At 44.7% G+C, this 18,853-nt stretch overlaps 1 protein-coding gene across 2 annotated transcripts in view; it reads left to right on the top strand.

Moving 5' to 3' along the window:
• The window catches only part of LOC134336912 (phosphorylase b kinase gamma catalytic chain, skeletal muscle/heart isoform-like), an 88,368-nt gene that overhangs the window by 39,961 nt on the left and 29,554 nt on the right, over nucleotides 1-18,853 (top strand). For both annotated transcript variants that reach the window (XM_063031548.1, XM_063031549.1), the window contains exons 5-8: nucleotides 1,333-1,398; nucleotides 8,142-8,305; nucleotides 9,318-9,408; nucleotides 15,849-16,002. In XM_063031548.1, the coding sequence (XP_062887618.1) occupies nucleotides 1,333-1,398; nucleotides 8,142-8,305; nucleotides 9,318-9,408; nucleotides 15,849-16,002 (475 nt within the window). The remainder of the gene's footprint in view (nucleotides 1-1,332; nucleotides 1,399-8,141; nucleotides 8,306-9,317; nucleotides 9,409-15,848; nucleotides 16,003-18,853) is intronic.

The following is an 18,853-nucleotide window of genomic DNA, read 5'->3' as shown; positions in this document are numbered from 1 at the left end:
TATTCAACATCTCTCTGGAACAATCTATTGTCCCCTTGGTTTTCAAGGTGGCAACCATTGTTCCAGTGCCAAAGAAAGTGACTGATGTTCTCATCCACTGTTCCGGGATAGCACTGCTGTATTATCTAACATTTCACCACTTCAGTACAAACTCCCTCATCATAAGAATAAAATAATGAGAAGACAGTGGTGTTTTCCTTCTCAAGCAGCAGTGGGAGAAACCCATTTTTTAACCAATCGCTGGGAGAGGAAATGGTCACAAAGTAGAACCAATTCCTCATCACCCACAATCTCTTTCACTAAAGAGTAAGGGTTGCAGATGGTAAAATGATGTGAATTAAACCACAAAGGTGCCTTATGGACCATTGGAGCTGATGGTAATCTTGATAATCAATGGTTCTTCAATGGATTGTGGCCTTGATAATGGGTTTGAAACATCACAGTTTCTCTCCATCATTGTGGACCTAATTACCAATTTGTGCCATGCTTGAGTGACTTTTTACATTAATAATTTGTAATATGTTCTTCCTGATGATGGTGTATTTTGGATAGGGTTACCAAGAGTCAGAATTATGTGTGTACTTTAATGAAGACCTCCAAGCTGTCCTTTTGTCCTGTCTTTTGGGGTGTTGCAGAGGTAGATGAGGACACAGATACTGATGGTGCACTACAGATTTTGACGGGCAGAATCTGACTGTCACAGGCAGGAAATAGTAGAGCAAAGAACCAACACAGCAACTGGGTCTTTGTGTGTCTGAGTACTGTTGCAGTTTTAGTCTTGACTTTGTGTCCAAGCCCCTTCTTGAGTTTGACCCTCCTCAGCAGTCATCAGATCTACAAACTCAGCACTGGTCTCTACACCATCACCACGTTTAACCATTCTGCCACAAGGCATCAGTTGTCAATGTTCCAAATTTCTAAAATGTATCTTTTTCAACTTCTTTACCTGTCCTTTAAGACTTTAAGCAGTAGTTGTTTGTATTTAACTAAGCTTTGGTTACCTGCAACAACATCTCTTGATAAGACTTGATGTCCCTGTGAAACAGCGTGGGTGCTTTCCTATGTGGAATGTTTAATTTACATTCATTTGAGGGTGTGGGCTTCACAGTCTGAGCTAACATTTAATTGTCCATCTGTAATAGATCCCGAGGAGGTGGTGGTGAGCTGTAGAGTACTACATTGATGTTGGGGACAGAATCCTGGCAGTTTTGACCTTCCTGATGATGGTGTCAAATAAGCACAAGTGTTTGATTTGGAGTGAATTTGGGGTAACTGTTAAGGCAACGTTTCAACTGATAAAGTGACATCTTCAACATGTTCTTATGCTGACAGGATGAAGAAAGGAGAGCTGTTTGACTACCTGACAGAAAAAGTGACTTTCAGTGAGAAGGAGACCAGGTGCGTAAACAGCTCAGACAGAAAGGGACTGGTCTGAGAAACAGCCTGAAGTTCAGTGTTGAACTTCCGTCATCAGCATCTAACCAGTGATGATGGCGCTGCTTTTGGTCATTCAACATCACAACATTTCTGCCAATTGTGACTTCTTAGTTGGTGAATTGGTTTATTACTGTCATACGTACAATCAAAAACTTGTTGAACATATCATTCATACAGATCAATTTAAAACAGTGTGCTGTAAAACAGTAACAGAGTGCCAAATAGAGTGTTGCCACTAGAGAGAGAGTGCAGTGCAGATAAGCATTAAGGTGTAAGATGGATATAGGTCAAGGGTCCCTATTATTTTACTAGGGAACTGTTCAGTAATCTTGTAACAACAGGATAGAAGCTGTCCTTGAGCCTGCTAGTGTGTAGGATACATAGAGCGCCGAGGATATAAACTAGTAGTATATTTCAGCCTTTTATATCTCCTGCCTGATTGTGGGGGAAGAAGAGAGAATGTTTGGGGCGGGTGGGGTCTTTGATTATGCTGGCTGCTTTACTGAAGCATCAAGAAGTGTAGATTGAGTGTGTGGCTGGTTTCTGTGATGCGTCGTGCTGTTCCCACAACTCTGCAGTTTCTAGTGGCCACATGCAGATCACTTGCCGTACCAAGCCACGGTGTATCCAAATAGGATGCTTCTTATGGTGCATCGCTATTTATAGAATGACTCGGAAGCCTCCTTAATCCCATTTGCTAAGAGCTTTTCATGACCACACCCCCCGCGCCCCCCCCCCCCCACCCCGGCTCTCCAAATTCCCTTATAGAGTCAAAGAGTCAGGGAGAACTGAAAGAGGCTCTTTGCCCATGTGTGTCCCTACCAAGCAAGGTGTACATTCAAGCTATTTCCTAGCATTTGCCACACATCCCTTGAAAATTTTATCATCCATATACCCAACCACATACTTACTAAACATATCTAAAATACCTGCCTTGACCACTAACTCTGGTAGCTGGTTCCATATATCTACCACTTGGTGTGTTTATGAAAAGAAAGTTGCCCTTCACCTCTTATTAAACTTCTCACCTCTAACCTTAAAGCCACATTCTCTGCTGTTTGATTCCCTAACCCAAAGGATTCAAAGTACTGTACCTGTATTATTAAGCAATTTGCAGAGTACAACCCACAGACAGCCACAAAACAAGGAAAACCATGGAACCTGTTCAAAGGAAAGAAAACATCAAACAGCCCCCCCCTTGCAAAAGATAAATTGTACAAAAGACAAGAATATCAAACAACCTTCACGCAAAAAAAAAACAAATTGTGCAGACAGTGACAAGAACATCAACAGCTCCTCCTTGCAAAAAAACAACTCGTGCAAATGACAAGAATGACAAACTGAAAACAACACTCTAAGTGTGGCTTCACCAATGACTTGTCCAATCTCAATATAACTTCTAGAGGAGTATCCCCTCCCCCCCCATTCTAGAGGAGTACCCCGGGGCTTCCTATTTTGTTCTAGAGGAGTAACCCCACCCCTCTCTTGTTCTAGAGGAGTACCCCTGGGCCTCCCTATTTTGTTCTAGAGGAGTAACCCCACCCCTCTCTTGTTCTAGAGGAGTACCCCTGCACTCTCTCTGTTCTAGAGGAGTAACCCCACCCCTCTCTTGTTCTAGAGGAGTACCCCTGCACTCTCTCTGTTCTAGAGGAGTAACCCCACCCCTCTCTTGTTCTAGAGGAGTACCCCTGGGCCTCCCTATTTTGTTCTAGAGGAGTAACCCCACCCCTCTCTTGTTCTAGAGGAGTACCCCTGCACTCTCTCTGTTCTAGAGGAGTAACCCCACCCCTCTCTTGTTCTAGAGGAGTACCCCTGCACACACTCTGTTCTAGAGGAGTACCCCTGGGCCTCCCTATTCTGTTCTAGAGGAGTAACCCTACCCCTCTCTTGTTCTAGAGGAGTACCCCTGCACTCTCTCTGTTCTAGAGGAGTAACCCCACCCCTCTCTTGTTCTAGAGGAGTACCCCTGCACACACTCTGTTCTAGAGGAGTAACCCCACCCCTCTCTTGTTCTAGAGCAGTACCCCTGCACTCCCTCTAGAATACCCCTGGGCCTCCCTACTCTGTTCTAGAGGAGTAACCCCACCCCTCTCTTGTTCTAGAGGAGTACCCCTGCACTCCCTCTAGAATACCCCTGGGCCTCCCTACTCTGTTCTAGAGGAGTACCCCCCTCATAATTTTGTACACCTCTATCAAATCTTCCCTCAATCTTCTATGTTCCAAGGAATAAAGTCCTAGCCTATTTAATTTTTCCATATACAGTACCCATTAGAAGTATTCAACACCCCCCCTCCGGAAGTTTTCATGTTTTATTGTTTTACAACATTGAATCACAGTGGATTTAATTTGACGTTTTTGACACTGATGAACAGAAAGGACTCTTTCATGTCAAAGTGAAAACAGATTTCTACAAATTGTTCTAAATTTATTATAATTATTAAAACGCAAAATAATTGCTTGCATAATTACTCACCCCCTTCAAGTCAGTATTTAGTAGATGCACCTTTGGTAACAATTACAGCCTTGATTCTGTGTGTATAAGTCTATATCAACTTTGCACATCTGAACACTGCAACTTTTTCCCCATTCTTTACAAAACTGCTGAAGCTTTGTCAGATTGCATGGGGATCATGAGTGAACAGTCCTTTCCAAGATCTCAATTGGATCGAGGTCTAGACTCTGACTTGGCCACTCCAGGACATTAACTTTGTTGTTTTTAAGCCATTCCTGTGTAGCTTTGGCTTTATGCTTGGGGTCATTGTCTTGCTGGAAAACAAATCTTCTCCCAAGTTGCAGTTCTCTTGCAGACTGCATCAGGTTTTCCTCCAGGAATATCTTGTACTTTGCTGCATTCACTTTGCCTTCTACCTTCACAAGCTTTCCAGGGTTTGCTGCAGTGAAGCACTCCCTTAGCATGATGCAGCCACCACCATGCTTCACAGTAGGGATGGTGTGTTTTTGTTGATGTGCAGTGTTTGGCCTATGCCAAACACGTGTTTAATTTGATGGCCAAAAAGCTCAATTTTGGTTTCACAGACTGTAGAACCTTCTTCCAGTTGACTTCATAGTCTCCCACATGCCTTCTGGCAAACTCTAGCCAAGATTTCATGAGATTTTTTTCAACAGTGGCTTTCTCTTTGCCAATCTCTCTTAAAGCTACAACTGGTGAAGCATCCAGGCAACAGTTGTTGTACGTGCGGACTCTCCCATCTCAGCCACTGAAGCTTGTAACTCCTCCCAAGTTGTCATAGGTCTCTTGGTGGCCTTCCTCACTAGTCCCTTCTTGCACGGTCACTCAGTTTCTGAGGACGGCCCGCTCTAGGCAGATTTACAGCTGTGCCATATTCTTTCCATTTCTTGATGATTGACTTAACTTAAGGGATATTCAGTGACGTGGAAATTTTCTTGTATCCTAACTCCTAACTTGTGCTTTTCAATAACCTTTTTTGGTGGAGTTAATTGGAGCGTTCTTTTGTCGTCTTGGTGTAGTTTTTGCCTGGATTCTGACTCACTAGCAGTTGGACCTTCCAGATACAGGTGTATTTTTACTACAATCAATTGTAACACCTTGACTGCACACGGGTGATCTCCATTGAACTAATTCTGTGACTTCTAAAACCAAATGGCTGCACCAGTGATGATTTGGTGTGTTATATTAAAGGAGGTGAATACTTAAGCAATCAATTATTTTGTGTGTTATATTTGTAATTAATTTAGATCACTTTGTAGAGATCTGTTTTCACTTTGACATGAAAGAGTCTTTTTCTGTTGATCAATGTAAAAAAAATAGACAATAGACAATAGGTGCAGAAGTAGACCATTCGGTCCTTCGAGCCTGCACCGCCATTCTGAGATCATGGCTGATCATCTACTATCAATACCCGGTTCCTGCCTTGTCCCCATAACCCTTGATTCCCCTATCCATAAGATACCTATCTAGCTCCTTCTTGAAAGCATCCAGAGAATTGACCTCCACTGCCTTCTGAGGCAAAAAGGCCAAATTAAATCCACTGTGATTCAATGTTGTAAAAGACTAAAGCATGTAAACTTCCAAGGGAAGTGAATACTTGTTTTGGCATTGTAACTCAAGTCCTCCAGACCTGTCAACATTCTTGTAAATATTTTCTGTACTCTTTCAAACTTATTTACTCTTTTCCAGTAGGTAGGTGACCAAAACTGTGCACAATACTCCAAATTAGGCCTCACCAATGTCTTATACAACTTCAGACATCCCACCTCTCCCGGAACTTCCAGGAATCTCCCGCACATTAATAGTGGCTCCCTGATGCCCGCAAATTATATACATTGTCACGGAAATCAATTTTTTTGAGAGTAAGCGAGAGAAAAGCAAGAGAGAGCGCGTGCGAGCGTGCGAGCGAGAGCGTGCCATGGCAGAGTGTTCCAAAAAAATATAAAACGTACGTCACCCCAGACTACACTAAAGTGTACCCCTGCCTAATAGGGGTCAAATTAATGACAGTGTTGCTCGCTGCATCATTTGCAACAATGACTTTTCTATTGCCCGTGGTGGGTTAAGACTGTAAAAAACATGTTGAGGTGAGTTTAACAGGTGTCATTCGTTCATTAGCATAGCTAACGTTATTTAAACTGTCTGGCTAGCTGCTAAGGAGCTACTCTGTTGCAGACATCCCACCTCTCCCAGAAGTTCCGGGAGTCTCCCGCAAATTGATGGTGCTACCTCCCTGAAATGAGTTTTTGCAGGGTGGGATGTCTGCAACTTAGGGCCCTCTAAATACTGCCTGAGCAAACTTTACTGAACACGCTGAATACAATCCATCCCATCCAATCCTACCCAATGTTCGGAAATTTAAAATGTCCTCTGATGACAATCCTATTATTCTTACAACTCTTCCCAGTCTCCCTGAACATTTGTCCTCTATGTTGGCTGTTTGAAGGTGTATAGTACGATCCCAACAGGTAGTTATCCCTTTTTAATTTCTCAGTTCCTCCTGATAATCCTTCCTGAGTTCTTTTCTGGTTTCTTTACAATTCTCAATGACCTTTGATTTTAGTTTCCTACATCTTGCATAAGCTTTCTTTTCCTTCTTGATGGAATTCATAACCTCTGTTGTCTTCCTCACTGGAACATACCTGACCTGTATTCTGTGAAATTGGTCTTTAAAAACACACGCTACCTGTTAGATATGGACTTGCCCCAAAACAGTTGTCGCCAATTAACTTTTCCTAGTTTCACCGAATACACGTGACATTGTTATTCAGTCTGACCTGTACGTAATCCACATCTGGTAATGGGATTGCCTTTTAATTGTTCTCTGAAATGGCCCAGAATTCCTCTCAGTTCATGAGCAAATAGGCTGGTTTTACCAACGGCACAGATCCCAAGCCCCAAGAAAATCAACTGATTCACCCAGCCAGAGTTGGAGTGTGGAACTCTTTGCTTGGGCAAGTGGTGGAGTTGAAATCCTTTGCACGTTGCTGGAAGAACAGTTGTAGGGCAGTAACTCCACACTTGGTCGGTGTAGACACAGTGAATCATTTACCCTCCCTCCTCCAAATTCCACGTGACCAATGTCCCTGCCCCAGCTTCAGTGCCCAGAACAATATGCAGAAGCACCTCTCTCTCTTGTTGGCCTGGCTGTACATATAACCATATAACAATTACAGCACAGAAACGGGCCATCTTGGCCCTTCTAGTCCGTGCCAAATGCTTACTCTCACCTAGTCCCACCGACCTGCACTCAGCCCATAACCCTCCACTCCTTCCCTGTCCATATATCTATCCAATTTAACTTTAAACGACAACATCGAACCTGCCTCAACCACTTCTGCTGGAAGCTCGTTCCACACAGCTACCACTCTCTCAGTAAAGAAGTTCCCCCTCATGTTACCCCTAAACTTTTGCCCCCTAACTCTCAACTCATGTCCTCTTGTTTGAAACATAGGACAGCACAATGTAGGAACACAATGGTTGTGCCAAACACGATGACATTGTCCACGTACTCCATTCCCTGTACATTCATGTGTCTGACTAAAACCCTCTCAGACACTTCTATTGTATCTGCCTCCATCCATTATATTCCAGGCACCACCACCCTCTGTGCACCTCACATCTCCTTTGTACTTGTCCCCCTCTCACCTTAGATGCATGGCCTGTAGTGTTTGACATGGAATTAAAAGCCTGCCCGTGGCCTCATTTCCTTGTACCCTGTTTCTCACTCGATGTTAGGGATTTGCTGGCCCTTTATTGCTGTACGAAGGCAAGTGCGTACATCTTTTCATGTTGTGTTTCTCAGGCGAGGTGATCAGTACTCTGGCCCCTCAGTTCTACCCACTTGGGCTCATTGCCCTATTGATCCACTGTTCCCGTGGTTGCAGTTATTTCCTTGACTGTTCCCAGCATCCTTCTCTGTACCGGGTACCTGTAGCTGCTGCTCGTCCTCCTCTTTAAACCATGTTTTACAACTGGCAGTGATCTCAAGAGCTTCTGTTCTCCCCCCTTGGCCATGTCTCCTAGACCGGAACCATCTCTAGGATTCGACCTGCTGTGACGCTTACCACTGCGGGAGCTGGAATCTGGGATTGGTCTCAGTGGTGGACGTCTCTGATCCTGTAGAGCAGATTGCTGAGATTCCCTGGGCCAGTGAGGATCAGAGGCTTTGGGGGAGGGTTGGGTGAGGTGGAACACATTGACATAATTAAAGAGTACTCCTTCCTCCTTCCAGAAGCATCATGCGAGCATTGCTGGAGGTCGTTCAGTTTCTCCACTCCAAGAACATTGTGCACCGTGATCTGAAACCTGAAAATATCCTTCTGGACGATGACATGAAGATAAAGCTGTCGGACTTTGGGTTTGCCCTACAACTGTCCCAGGGGGAGAAGCTGCGAGGTGAGATGTTTCTGTGTAGGCCGCAGCCTGATATCCCAACCTTGACCCAGCTCTGCTCATTTGGTGAACCGAGACACAATCATTCAGTAACCTTCCAGGAAAGGAGAGGTTAGAGGGAAAGAAATCATGGGCTGTGAGGGTAAGAGATGAGAGGAGTGAGAGAGAGTGGAAGAATAGCGGTGATGTGAGAGGCTGTGAGATGATGAGGCCAGCTGAGAGCAGGGGCTGAAGGATCGAGTGATCAGTGAAATGGGCACCTCGTGTTGTGTAAGATGTGTATGTGCACCCAACCCTCAGAACCTTTGTGTAACTGCATCACACCCTCCCAAGTCATGGTGTAACTACAGGTGGCACATCAGCCTCGAAAAGTGGCAGAGCACTGCCTGTATTAGCATTATGCTCTGGCTTTCTTTCCTACTGACCACTCAAACTCTAAACAGCAATCTTCTGGGACTGGAGGGCCAGAGGTGGCTTGCCCTGGGGTAGGGGCCTGCCTGGATGTGCGAGTTGCTGGGAAAGGGGCTTATTTTGCTGTTGCCTTGATTTGTATTGTTGCTGCTGGTGTGGATGCTGGAAGAATGTGCTGGGGCAGTCCGCAGGTGTCGATACATATTCTGGCACCAACATAACATTCCCACAATGTTCCACAAAACAACACAAGCAGCAACAAAACGAATCTTACACAACACGAGGTGCCATTTCACTGCCTATTAGTAACTCATACAATATTGTCTATAAGATTGAACTACCCTTCAGATTACAGTATGGCAGTAGATTAGTGTCATAGCCATGAAGCACGGAAGCAGGGCAGTCAGTCCACCATGGGCATGCAGAACAATGGGCTCCTACCCCTATTAATCCCACCTCCCTGTACTTGGCTCACAACTTGAATGGTCTAGATGCCTGGGTGTGCTGGTTGTTAATGCGAATGACCCTGTTCACTGTATGTTTCCATGTATCATGCTTGTCATAAATAAATTAATCTGAATCTTTCTGCTTTTGTTTCATGCAGAATTATGTGGGACTCCAGGCTACCTGGCTCCAGAAATCATCATGTGCTCTATGGATGAAACCCACGCTGGATATGGCAAAGAAGTGGATTTGTAAGTTAAAGTTGAAGTTTATTGTCATCTGACTCTACATATATACAACCAAACAAAACAATGTTCCCCTGGACAACGGTGCACCCACAATACATATATCACACGCAGCACATAAAACTAAATATTATCACAAATAAGTTAATAAAATCTAATTCAAAAATGCATGTGATGTATGCGGCACCGGGAAACAGTCCAGTAAGCACCAAACAGCTCGTTGTCCTAGTGACATTACCTCAGTGGCGGCAGGGTATTCATTAGTCTCACAGTCTGAGGGAAGAGCTGCTACCTCCTCTGGCAGACCTAGTCCTGATGCTCCTGTATTTCCTTCCTGACTGTAGTGGGTCAAGACATTATGCAATGGATGGTGGGGGTCCTCAACAATTCTTTGGGGTCTTCATATACAAGCTCCCAGTAAATATCACAAATAGGGAGAGGAAAACCACAAGGTTTTTACTATCCTCTGTAGGGTCTTATGGTCTGATGCCTTGCAGCTTTTGTACCATACACTGATGCAGCCAGACAGGACACTGTCGGTGCTGCTCTTGTAGAAAGTTGTTGGAATGGGAGTCCTGCATACCTCAATCTCCTCAAAGTATAGACGTTGCTATGCCTTCTAGACTAATGAAGAGGTGTGGTGGGCCCAGGTTAGATCAAACAGTATGTGCACACCAAGAAACTTTGTGCTGTTCACTCCCTCCACAGCAGAGCCATTGTTGTGTGATGGAGTGTGGTCAACCTGTGCCTCCCTGAAGTCCACAATCATTTCTTTGATTTGCCATGTTGAGACTCATTGTATTCTCACACCATTTGACAAGCCTGTATGCCAACTCATCATTGTTGCCGATGAGACCAGCCACTGTTGGATCATCAGTGAATTTAATGATGTGGTTTGAGCTGGCTCAGACAGTGCAGCTGCAAGTCACCAGCATGAGCAGCAATCAGCTGAGCCAGTACTCAGCGAGATGGAACTTGAAATATCGCTGCCAAATTGGACTGACTGGGGTCCTTCAAAGTTCAAAGTAAAATTTTATCAAAGTACATATATGTCACCATAGACACCCTGAGATTCATTTTCTTATGGGCATTCATAATAAATAGAAGAAACACAATAGGATCAATGAAAGACCAAACCCAACAGGGCAGACAACAACCAATGTGCAGAAAACAACAAAAGCAAATGCAAAAATAAATAATAATAATAAATACATAAAAACAAACAGATAAATAAGGAAGCAAACAATAAATATCGAGATATGCGATGAAGAGTTCTTGAAAGTGAATTCTTATGTTGTGCAAACAGTTCAGTGATAGGATAAATGAAGCTAAGTGAAGTTATCCTCTCTAGTTCAAGAGCCTGATGGTTGAAGGGTGATCTTGAACCTGGTGGTGTGGTCCTGAAGCTCCTGATGGCAGTGAGAAGAGAGCATGGTCTGGGTGGAGGGTGTCCCTGGTGATGGATGCTGCTTTTGTGCAACAGTGCTCCGTGTGGATGTGCTGAATGTTGGTGGACCTTACCACTGATGGACCACTACTTTCTGTAGGGTTTTCCATCCTAGGGCATTGGTATTTCTGTGATAGAACCTGTCAATATACTCTCCACCACACATCTATAGAAGTTTGTCAAGGTTTTAGATGACAAACCAAATCTTCACAAACTTCTAAGAAAGTAGAGGTGCTGTTGTTCTTTCTTCATAATGGTGCCTGCATTCTGGGCCGAGGACAAATCCTCTGATATGACAACACCGAGGAGTTCAAAGTTGCTAACCCTCTCCATATCTGATGAGTTCATGGACCTCTGGTTTCCTCCTCCTGAAGTCAACAATCACCTCCTTGGTCTTGCAGACATTGATTAAGAGGCTGTGTAATAACACCAATCAGCCAGATTTTCAATCTCCCCTTTTTATGCTGATTCGTCACCACCTTTGATTTGTCCAACAACAGTGGTGTCACCAGCAAACTTAAATGTGGCATTGGAGCTGTGCTTAACCTCACAGTCATAAGTGTAAAGTGAGTAGAGCAGGGGGCTAAGCACACTGCCTTGTGGTGCACCTGTGCTGATGGAGATTGTGGAGGAGACGTTGTTGCCAATCTGAACTAACTGAGGTCTCCAAGTGAGGAAATTGACGATCCAATTGCACAAGGAAGTATTAAAGGCCAAGGTCTTGAAGCTTATTGATTAATTTTGAAGGGGTTGATGGTATTGAACGCTAAGCTGTAGTTACTAAAGAGCATCCCGATGGGTGTTGAGTCCCAACGAGGACAGTTTACCCACCAGCCTCTGAGGAATGATCATGTTAAACACCAAGCTGAAATTGACAAACTACATCCTGGTGCATGAGGCATTGTTTTCTAGGGACGGATGGCCAAGGCTATGGCATCATTGTGTGTTTATACTCAACGCACAATGAGACACTAAAATCAGGTTACTCGCTTTGTCTGCATGCTCCCTATGGAAACGTCTGACATTGATATTACAGGGACAGATATACTCTTGCCTTTGACTTTCCTACTAATCACCAGCACAGCTCTGTAAGTCATTCAAACCTCTGCGTCAGCTGTTTTTAGTGATCAGAAATTTCCAGTTACGTTTTGAATAAAATATATTAGGTTGATTCAATAAATATTTTGTGGCTTTTATCAACCGAGTGTTTACTTGAAGGCTTTTGCCATTGCTGTGAAGTCTTTGCCACAGTAATTAGGGAGACGAGAGAGACGGTAGGTCCTACACCCAACATTGAGTCCTCCAGCAGTTGGTTCTTTTGCTTCACCTGGCCTGTGCAGTCTGCATGTCCCTTTTCCCAGGAACATAAAACATTGTACAGGTGCTGGAACCCTTGAACAAATGCTGGAGGAACTCAGCAAGTCAGGCAGCTTCTGTGGAGGGGAGTAAACAGTCGATGTTTTGGGATGAGACCCTTCATCTGGAAATGAAGGGGTTAGAAGCCAGAATAAGAAGGGGGGAATGAAGTAAGAGGCTGGGATGTGATAGGTGGAAGAAAAAGGAATCTTACAGGAGAGGACAGTGGACCATGGAAGAAAGGGAAGAGGAGAGGAACCAGAGTGAGCTGATGGGCAGGTGAGGAGCGGGTGAGAGGACCAGGATGGGGAATGGAAAAAGAGAGGAGAGGGAGTGGGCAGACATACCAGAAGTTAGAGATATCGATGTTCACGCCATCAGTTGGAGACTATCCAGATAGAATATGAGGAGTTGCTCCTCCAATTTGAATATGGCCTCATCTTAGTTAGAGGAGGCCATGTCAAAATGGGAAGTCAAGTTGAAATGGATGGTGATGGCCGTTAGCTGTTCTGATGGAGTGTTTGCTGCAGAAAAGTCCTTCACGTTTTATTTGTTAAAATTATTTGAAGGAATGTAAGAGTTTTATTCATACAGACTATTTTTTTTTAAAGCTGTCAAACTATTGAGAAAGCAGAGCTGTCAACACCAAGAATCAAAGGATGTTACACGCCACCACCAAACCTATGCTGCCCTGTTGTGGGGCCCCTGTCACTCCCATTCCTCCCTCAGCTCATGCCCCACAGCCCAGCAAGCCAACTGCATGTTTCCCTTTAGAGGTGCTGAGAACTGTTGCCACCACCCTACGGGCAGTGAGTTCCACGGCAACCCCACACTGCAGATAAAATCCTCGTTGACATCCCCGAAGCTCGAGCCGTTCGGAATTTGTGCTCCCGTTCCTTAAACCCTCCACTCATGGCAGCCGTTTCCTTCAGTTACCTGAATTGAACCAGTTAGTAATTTTATCCACCCCTGCTGGATTTCCTCTCAATTTTCTTTACCCAAAGGAGAATAACCCCTCTACTCCAATCTAACTGTGGCCAGAAACTCCTTCACCTTTGGAACCATTCTGGTAGATTTACACCCTGTCGCAGAAGTGAACAGGAAGGGGGTTTAGCCTACAAATGCAACTATTTTTAATACCTCTCTCTTTCTGTGTTTTATGATCCCAGAATCCCATAAATGCTTCATTAAGCAATCTCTCAACCATATTCAATTGTTATTGCATGTGTACACCCCGATCCTTCTGTTTAGAACTTTTATTCATGTTCTATAGATTAGGGAGTGAGCGAGGGCTTTTCCTTTTGGAGCGAAGGAGGGTGAAAGATGACGTGATAGTAGTGTAAAAGAGACATTGATAGAGTGCATAGCCAGCACTATTTCTGAGGGTGGAAATGGTTAATGCAAGAGGGCATAATTTTAGGCGATTGGAGGAAAGTTTTGGGGAGGGTGTTGTCAGAAATTAATCTTTTATACAGAGAGTGGTAGGTGCATGGAATGCACTGCCGAGTTTGGTGGTAGAAGCAGATACATTAAGGACCATAAGACATAGGAGTAGAATTAGGACATTTAAGAGAGTCTTAGATGGGCACATGGATGAAAGAAAGATGGTGGGTTAAGTAGAAGGAAAGAGTTAGATTGATCTTGGAGTAGGTTAATAGGTTGGCACAACATTGTGGGCTGAAGGGCCTGTACTGTGCCATGTTGCTGGCAAGTCCATCCCTGACTGCCCTTGATTTGCCGGCCATTTCAGAGTGCTGTGTCTGGAGTCGCACACAGACCAGGCCAGATGAGGAGAGACATTTAGTGAACAAATTGAATTTTTACGTCAGTCTGGTAGGTTTCTGGTCACTTTTACAAATAACTTACCCAAACGCTGTTGTGGGCTTTGAACTTGTGTTTGTGGACCGTTTGTCTACCACCACCTTCACCTCCCACTGCTCCCCCATTTTATCTCAGCTCCACCATCGATGTCATTTATAGGTTTTGAAATTGTCCCTAAACCCCCAAGTCATTAATATGTAGGTAGACCCGACCCTGACCCCAAGGAGCACCTCAGTCTGCCATCACACTTGCTCACTTTGTCACTGATGATTTAATTTCACAGATCTCAACTTCTTCACCCGAGTTTTCTGAGGGACTTCAAAACTCTATTAGGACCACAACCATGGCCTTGCTTTAATCAATCTCTCTGTAGTCTCTTCAAATAATCCAACCAGGAGAGTCAAACCTGATTTCTCTTTAACTAATCCATACTGGCTCCGCTTAATTAACTCAAAGCTCCCAGCAGTGAGATTGTAGTTGCTTGATATATTTCTACTGCCCCTTTTGAACAAAGCAATCGTATTTGCCATTCTCCGTTCCCCTAGCACCACTCCTGCACCCAGGCTATGGCAAGCTCTCCTGCAATGTCCGCACCTCCTCCCCTCCTCCCCTCCTCCAGGGGTACTCTGACCCAGACCAGCTGAGAACCATGTCCTCCTTCCTCCACTGACAGTGGGTTATACGTAGCTTTGAGTTCCTTAGTAAAGACTGATGAATGTTTGGCCCCCCTCTCTGTCTATCGGAGGGTAAACCTTGCTCCATAGTAAGTCTTACTCAACCTTTCCCTATCCACTTTATTTGTTCTGGAAGCTTTTTATGATAACAAGTTTTCTGTGTCTGCCTTACTTTCTTATTCACCTTCTCTGGCAGTTTTTAATGTTTTGTCAGATTATATCTTAAATTATTCACATAGTTTGTAAACGAACTTGCTTTGTTTCATTCCATTCTTTGTCACTGCTGATCAGGAAGCTCTCTCTTGGCTTCCTTTATCTCCTCCCCTTGGAGGACACACCCAGCCTGTGCCCGAATCATAGTTCAATCCTTCCAAAAGATGCCTTCACTGGAGCCCAAGCCCGAGCCCGAGCCCTGTGGAAATACTGCTTTGTGGAACCTGTCCTTGTGGAGCCCACTTTCTGTGGAAATGGCTCTCCTTCACACGGCTGGGGCTGATTCTCTCCCAGCACTGCTGGGCACTCAGAGATCTGAAATGTTAACTCCCTCTGTCCGATTCCAGCATTTCCTGCTTCTGCTTCAGATTTCTAGCTCTGCGCTGATCCATTTGGAACTTGCCTTCTGTCACACCTCCCTGTATCGGTGCCAACTAACACTTGCCCTTTCTAAAATTTAGTTGCCCAGGAGAGTTTTACTGGATGCTTTAGTTCCCTTGGCACGCGTCTGGTCATCTCTGCTCACTGTAAACTAGAGATGGTCCAGAACTCAGGTCCCATTTAATACAAGGCAATTAACCTGCAGTCTGCATCACTGGTTTCCAATGTCTACACAGCTTCACCTCTCATCTTTGCTGGAACTCCCTTAAACACATAATCTTTCTAATTATCGAAGATGCATAGGTGTTTTGCTCTGGAATTCTCTCCCTAAACCTCCCTCCTGTTTTCTCTTTAATCGCTCTTTACTGCAACCTTTGATCATTCTTGCTAATATCTCCTGATGTGGAAAAGTGGTACTCTAGTATTCCTGCCCGGCAGCATGTTATGGCTGTGGTTGGGGATTGTACAGTGTAACTTTGGATCCACGCACAGAAATCAAGGGTGGTTGCTGCAGTGAGACAGGCTTGTGCGTGATGTTGTTTCTGTGTGTGCAGGTGGAGCTGTGGAGTGATCATGTACACGTTGCTGAGCGGCTCCCCACCGTTCTGGCACAGGAAGCAGATGCTGATGCTCAGAATGATCATGGAGGGAAATTACAATTTCAATTCCCTGGAATGGCAAGACCGGTCAGACACTGTCAAGGACTTGGTATGTATTTTGGGTATCAAATTACGAAACTGCATTAATGCTCACCTCCTATCAAACCACAGGAGCATGAAGTGATGAACGTACATTCCAACAGGCCTTTTATTAGCAGCACAAGATTGTTCCAAGTATTCACGAATGCACTGAGACATTGAGCTGGTCTCTCCCCCGGCAGTGTTACAAATATTGTGCAAGATACAAAGGCATGACACTGTGATAACATGGTTAAAGAACCCTTTGAGATGTGCAATGAGTTAGGTAAAATAAAAATGATAAATATTGCAGGGATTTATAATGTTGTAGAAATGCCGGTCAGCCTGATGATTGGAAGTACTTTAGAATTCCCCAAAAGAGGACCATGAAATTGATGAAGAAGTACAAGGTAGAATATGAGAGCAGGCTGCTGAGAGAGATAAAATAGACAGCTAGGGCAGGGGGTCCCCAACCTTTTTTGTACTGCGGACAAGTTTAATATTGACAATATTCTTGTGGACCGGTCAACAGGGGCGGGGGGGGGGCGGGCGCTAGTGTTAATCACGACCGGAATACAGGTGATAAGTCAACTATAAGTCACTTATAAGTAGCTAATACACTCAATTTGACAAATTGAGTTCATTGAGCAGGTTGAAGATGTCACACAGATAAGCGAGTTTTGCTATCCACTCCTCGTCACTGAAGTGTGCTGCCAGTGGTGGCTTTTTTCCTGAAAGAAATCTCTGTAGCTGCTCTCTTAACTCAAAAACCCTGGCCAGGGCTCTCCCCCTTGATAGCCACCTGACTTCAGTGTGTAAGAGAAGGCGTTTGTACTCTGCATTCACTTCCTCACAAAGCTGCTCAAACAGACGTGAGTTAAGGGCTTTTGCTTTGATGTGATTGATAACTTCAACAACGTCACTCAATACGCTGTTACGATCAGGTGACATTTTTTGGCTAGCCAACATTTCCCTGTGTGTGACACAGTGTGTAGACTGGCATTCAGGAGCAACCTCTTTGACTCGGGTAGTGAAACAAGACAGCCGTCCAGTCATAGCTGCAGCCCCGTCTGTGCATATTCCAACACAGAATGACCAGTCCAGTTTGCCTGACATGTAGTCATTCAAAGACTTGAATAGTTTTGCCCCAGTTGTGTTAGTTGGCAGCGACAGTGCACATAACATACCCTTGTGCACATTGTCTTGAAATATATATCACACATAAACCTGCAGTATTGCTTTGTCCTCGACATCGGTAGACTGGTGGACCTGGATGGCATACCATGGTGACTCGTTAGGCCGTTCCAACAGCTGTGCTTCAATGTCCTCCGCTATGTCATCAATTCTCCTTGAAACTGTGGTAGCTGAAAGAGAAACCTGTGCCATCTTGTTAGCTGCAGCTTCTCCCAACAGTTCACGGCACATGTCCTTGGCAACAGGCAGAATCAATTCTTCACCAACAGTGAAAGGCTTCTTAGCCTTAACAATACGGCTAGCCATTAAGTACCACGCTCTCAGAGCAGCAGCATTTGTGGAGGTGGTGACGCTCAGCACTTGCTTCTGTCCCGCTTGCTCACGTTTCTTCCACTCAAAAAACTCAACGGTGCGTAATGACCTCGCGTGCGTTCAAGTTCAACAGTGGGTGTGACAGGGAATGAGGAAAGGTGCAGCCGACTCGTATTGTTTCATATCGCCAAATGATATTGTTTCCTCGCAGCCCGGTAGCACATGCTTTGTGGCCCGGTGGTTGGGGACCACTGGACTAGGGTTATAGATATCCAGACAAAGATAGAGGGTTATAGAGACAAAGACGGAATATTTTACAAGACATAGGAGCAGAATCAGGCCGTTCAGTCTGCTCCACCATTTGATCATGGTTGATTCATTTCCCTCTCAACTCCATTATCCTGCCTTCTTCCCATAACCTTTCACACCCTGAGTAACCAAGATCCTATCAACCACCTTAATTACACCTGGCCTCCACAGCCACCTGTAGCAACGAATTCCACAGATTCACCACCATCATCTCTGTTCTAAAAGGAGTCCCTCTATTCAGAGGTTGTGCCTTCTGGTCCTAGACTCCCCCACCATAGGAACTATCCTTTGCACACGCACTCTATCCAGGCTTTCCGACTTTGAATAGGTTTCAATGAGATCCCTACCACCTCATTGTACTAAATTCCAGCGAGTACAACGAGCCAGAGCCATTAATGCTCCTCATATGATGAGCCTTTTATTCTTGGAGTCATTTCCGCGAACCTCCTTTAAATCCTGGCCTTAGTGAAACCACGGTGGGAATATAGTGGATCGTTTTGGTCTCCTTACCAAAGGATGCACTTACCATCGGGAAACTGCAACAAAGGTTCATAACTGGCTCCAGGGATCAGGCATGACAATCACGTCAGATGAGACCTCGAGTTGACAGGGACTGTATTCTCTGACATTAGGTGATGACAGGAAATCTAATCTAACCTTACAAAGTTGTGAAAAGGATGGACAGGCTGAATGCGGGGAGGATGGTTCCTGTGACTGAAGAGTATGGGACAGGGCACAGTTTGAAATCTAGAATGGGGGAGAGGAGAAATGTCTTCACTCAGAGGATGGCGAGCACCAATAGGAAACAGTGGGAATAAAGGTAGTAGGTGCTGGGTTTGCATGCCTGGGTACAGTATGAGTGAGGAGACAAACTATTTTAGAATCTGCCAACAGTGGGGAGTAGGGTTGTGAAGAAGACAGAAAGAGACTTCAGGGAAACTTAGGCAGGTGGAGGAAGCAGAGAAGCGTGGCAGATGTGGACGGATATTAAGGAGGAAAGCAGAAAGGCAGTGTATTAACTAAATGGTGTTAGATTGGGGAGTACTCCCGTCATCAACAGCAGGTGC

The sequence above is a fragment of the Mobula hypostoma genome, chromosome 23 (assembly GCF_963921235.1).
Source record: "Mobula hypostoma chromosome 23, sMobHyp1.1, whole genome shotgun sequence".
Classification (NCBI taxonomy): Eukaryota; Metazoa; Chordata; class Chondrichthyes; order Myliobatiformes; family Myliobatidae; genus Mobula; species Mobula hypostoma.
Note: the sequence above shows the minus strand (reverse complement) of the source record. Positions and strands in the feature narration are given on the sequence as shown.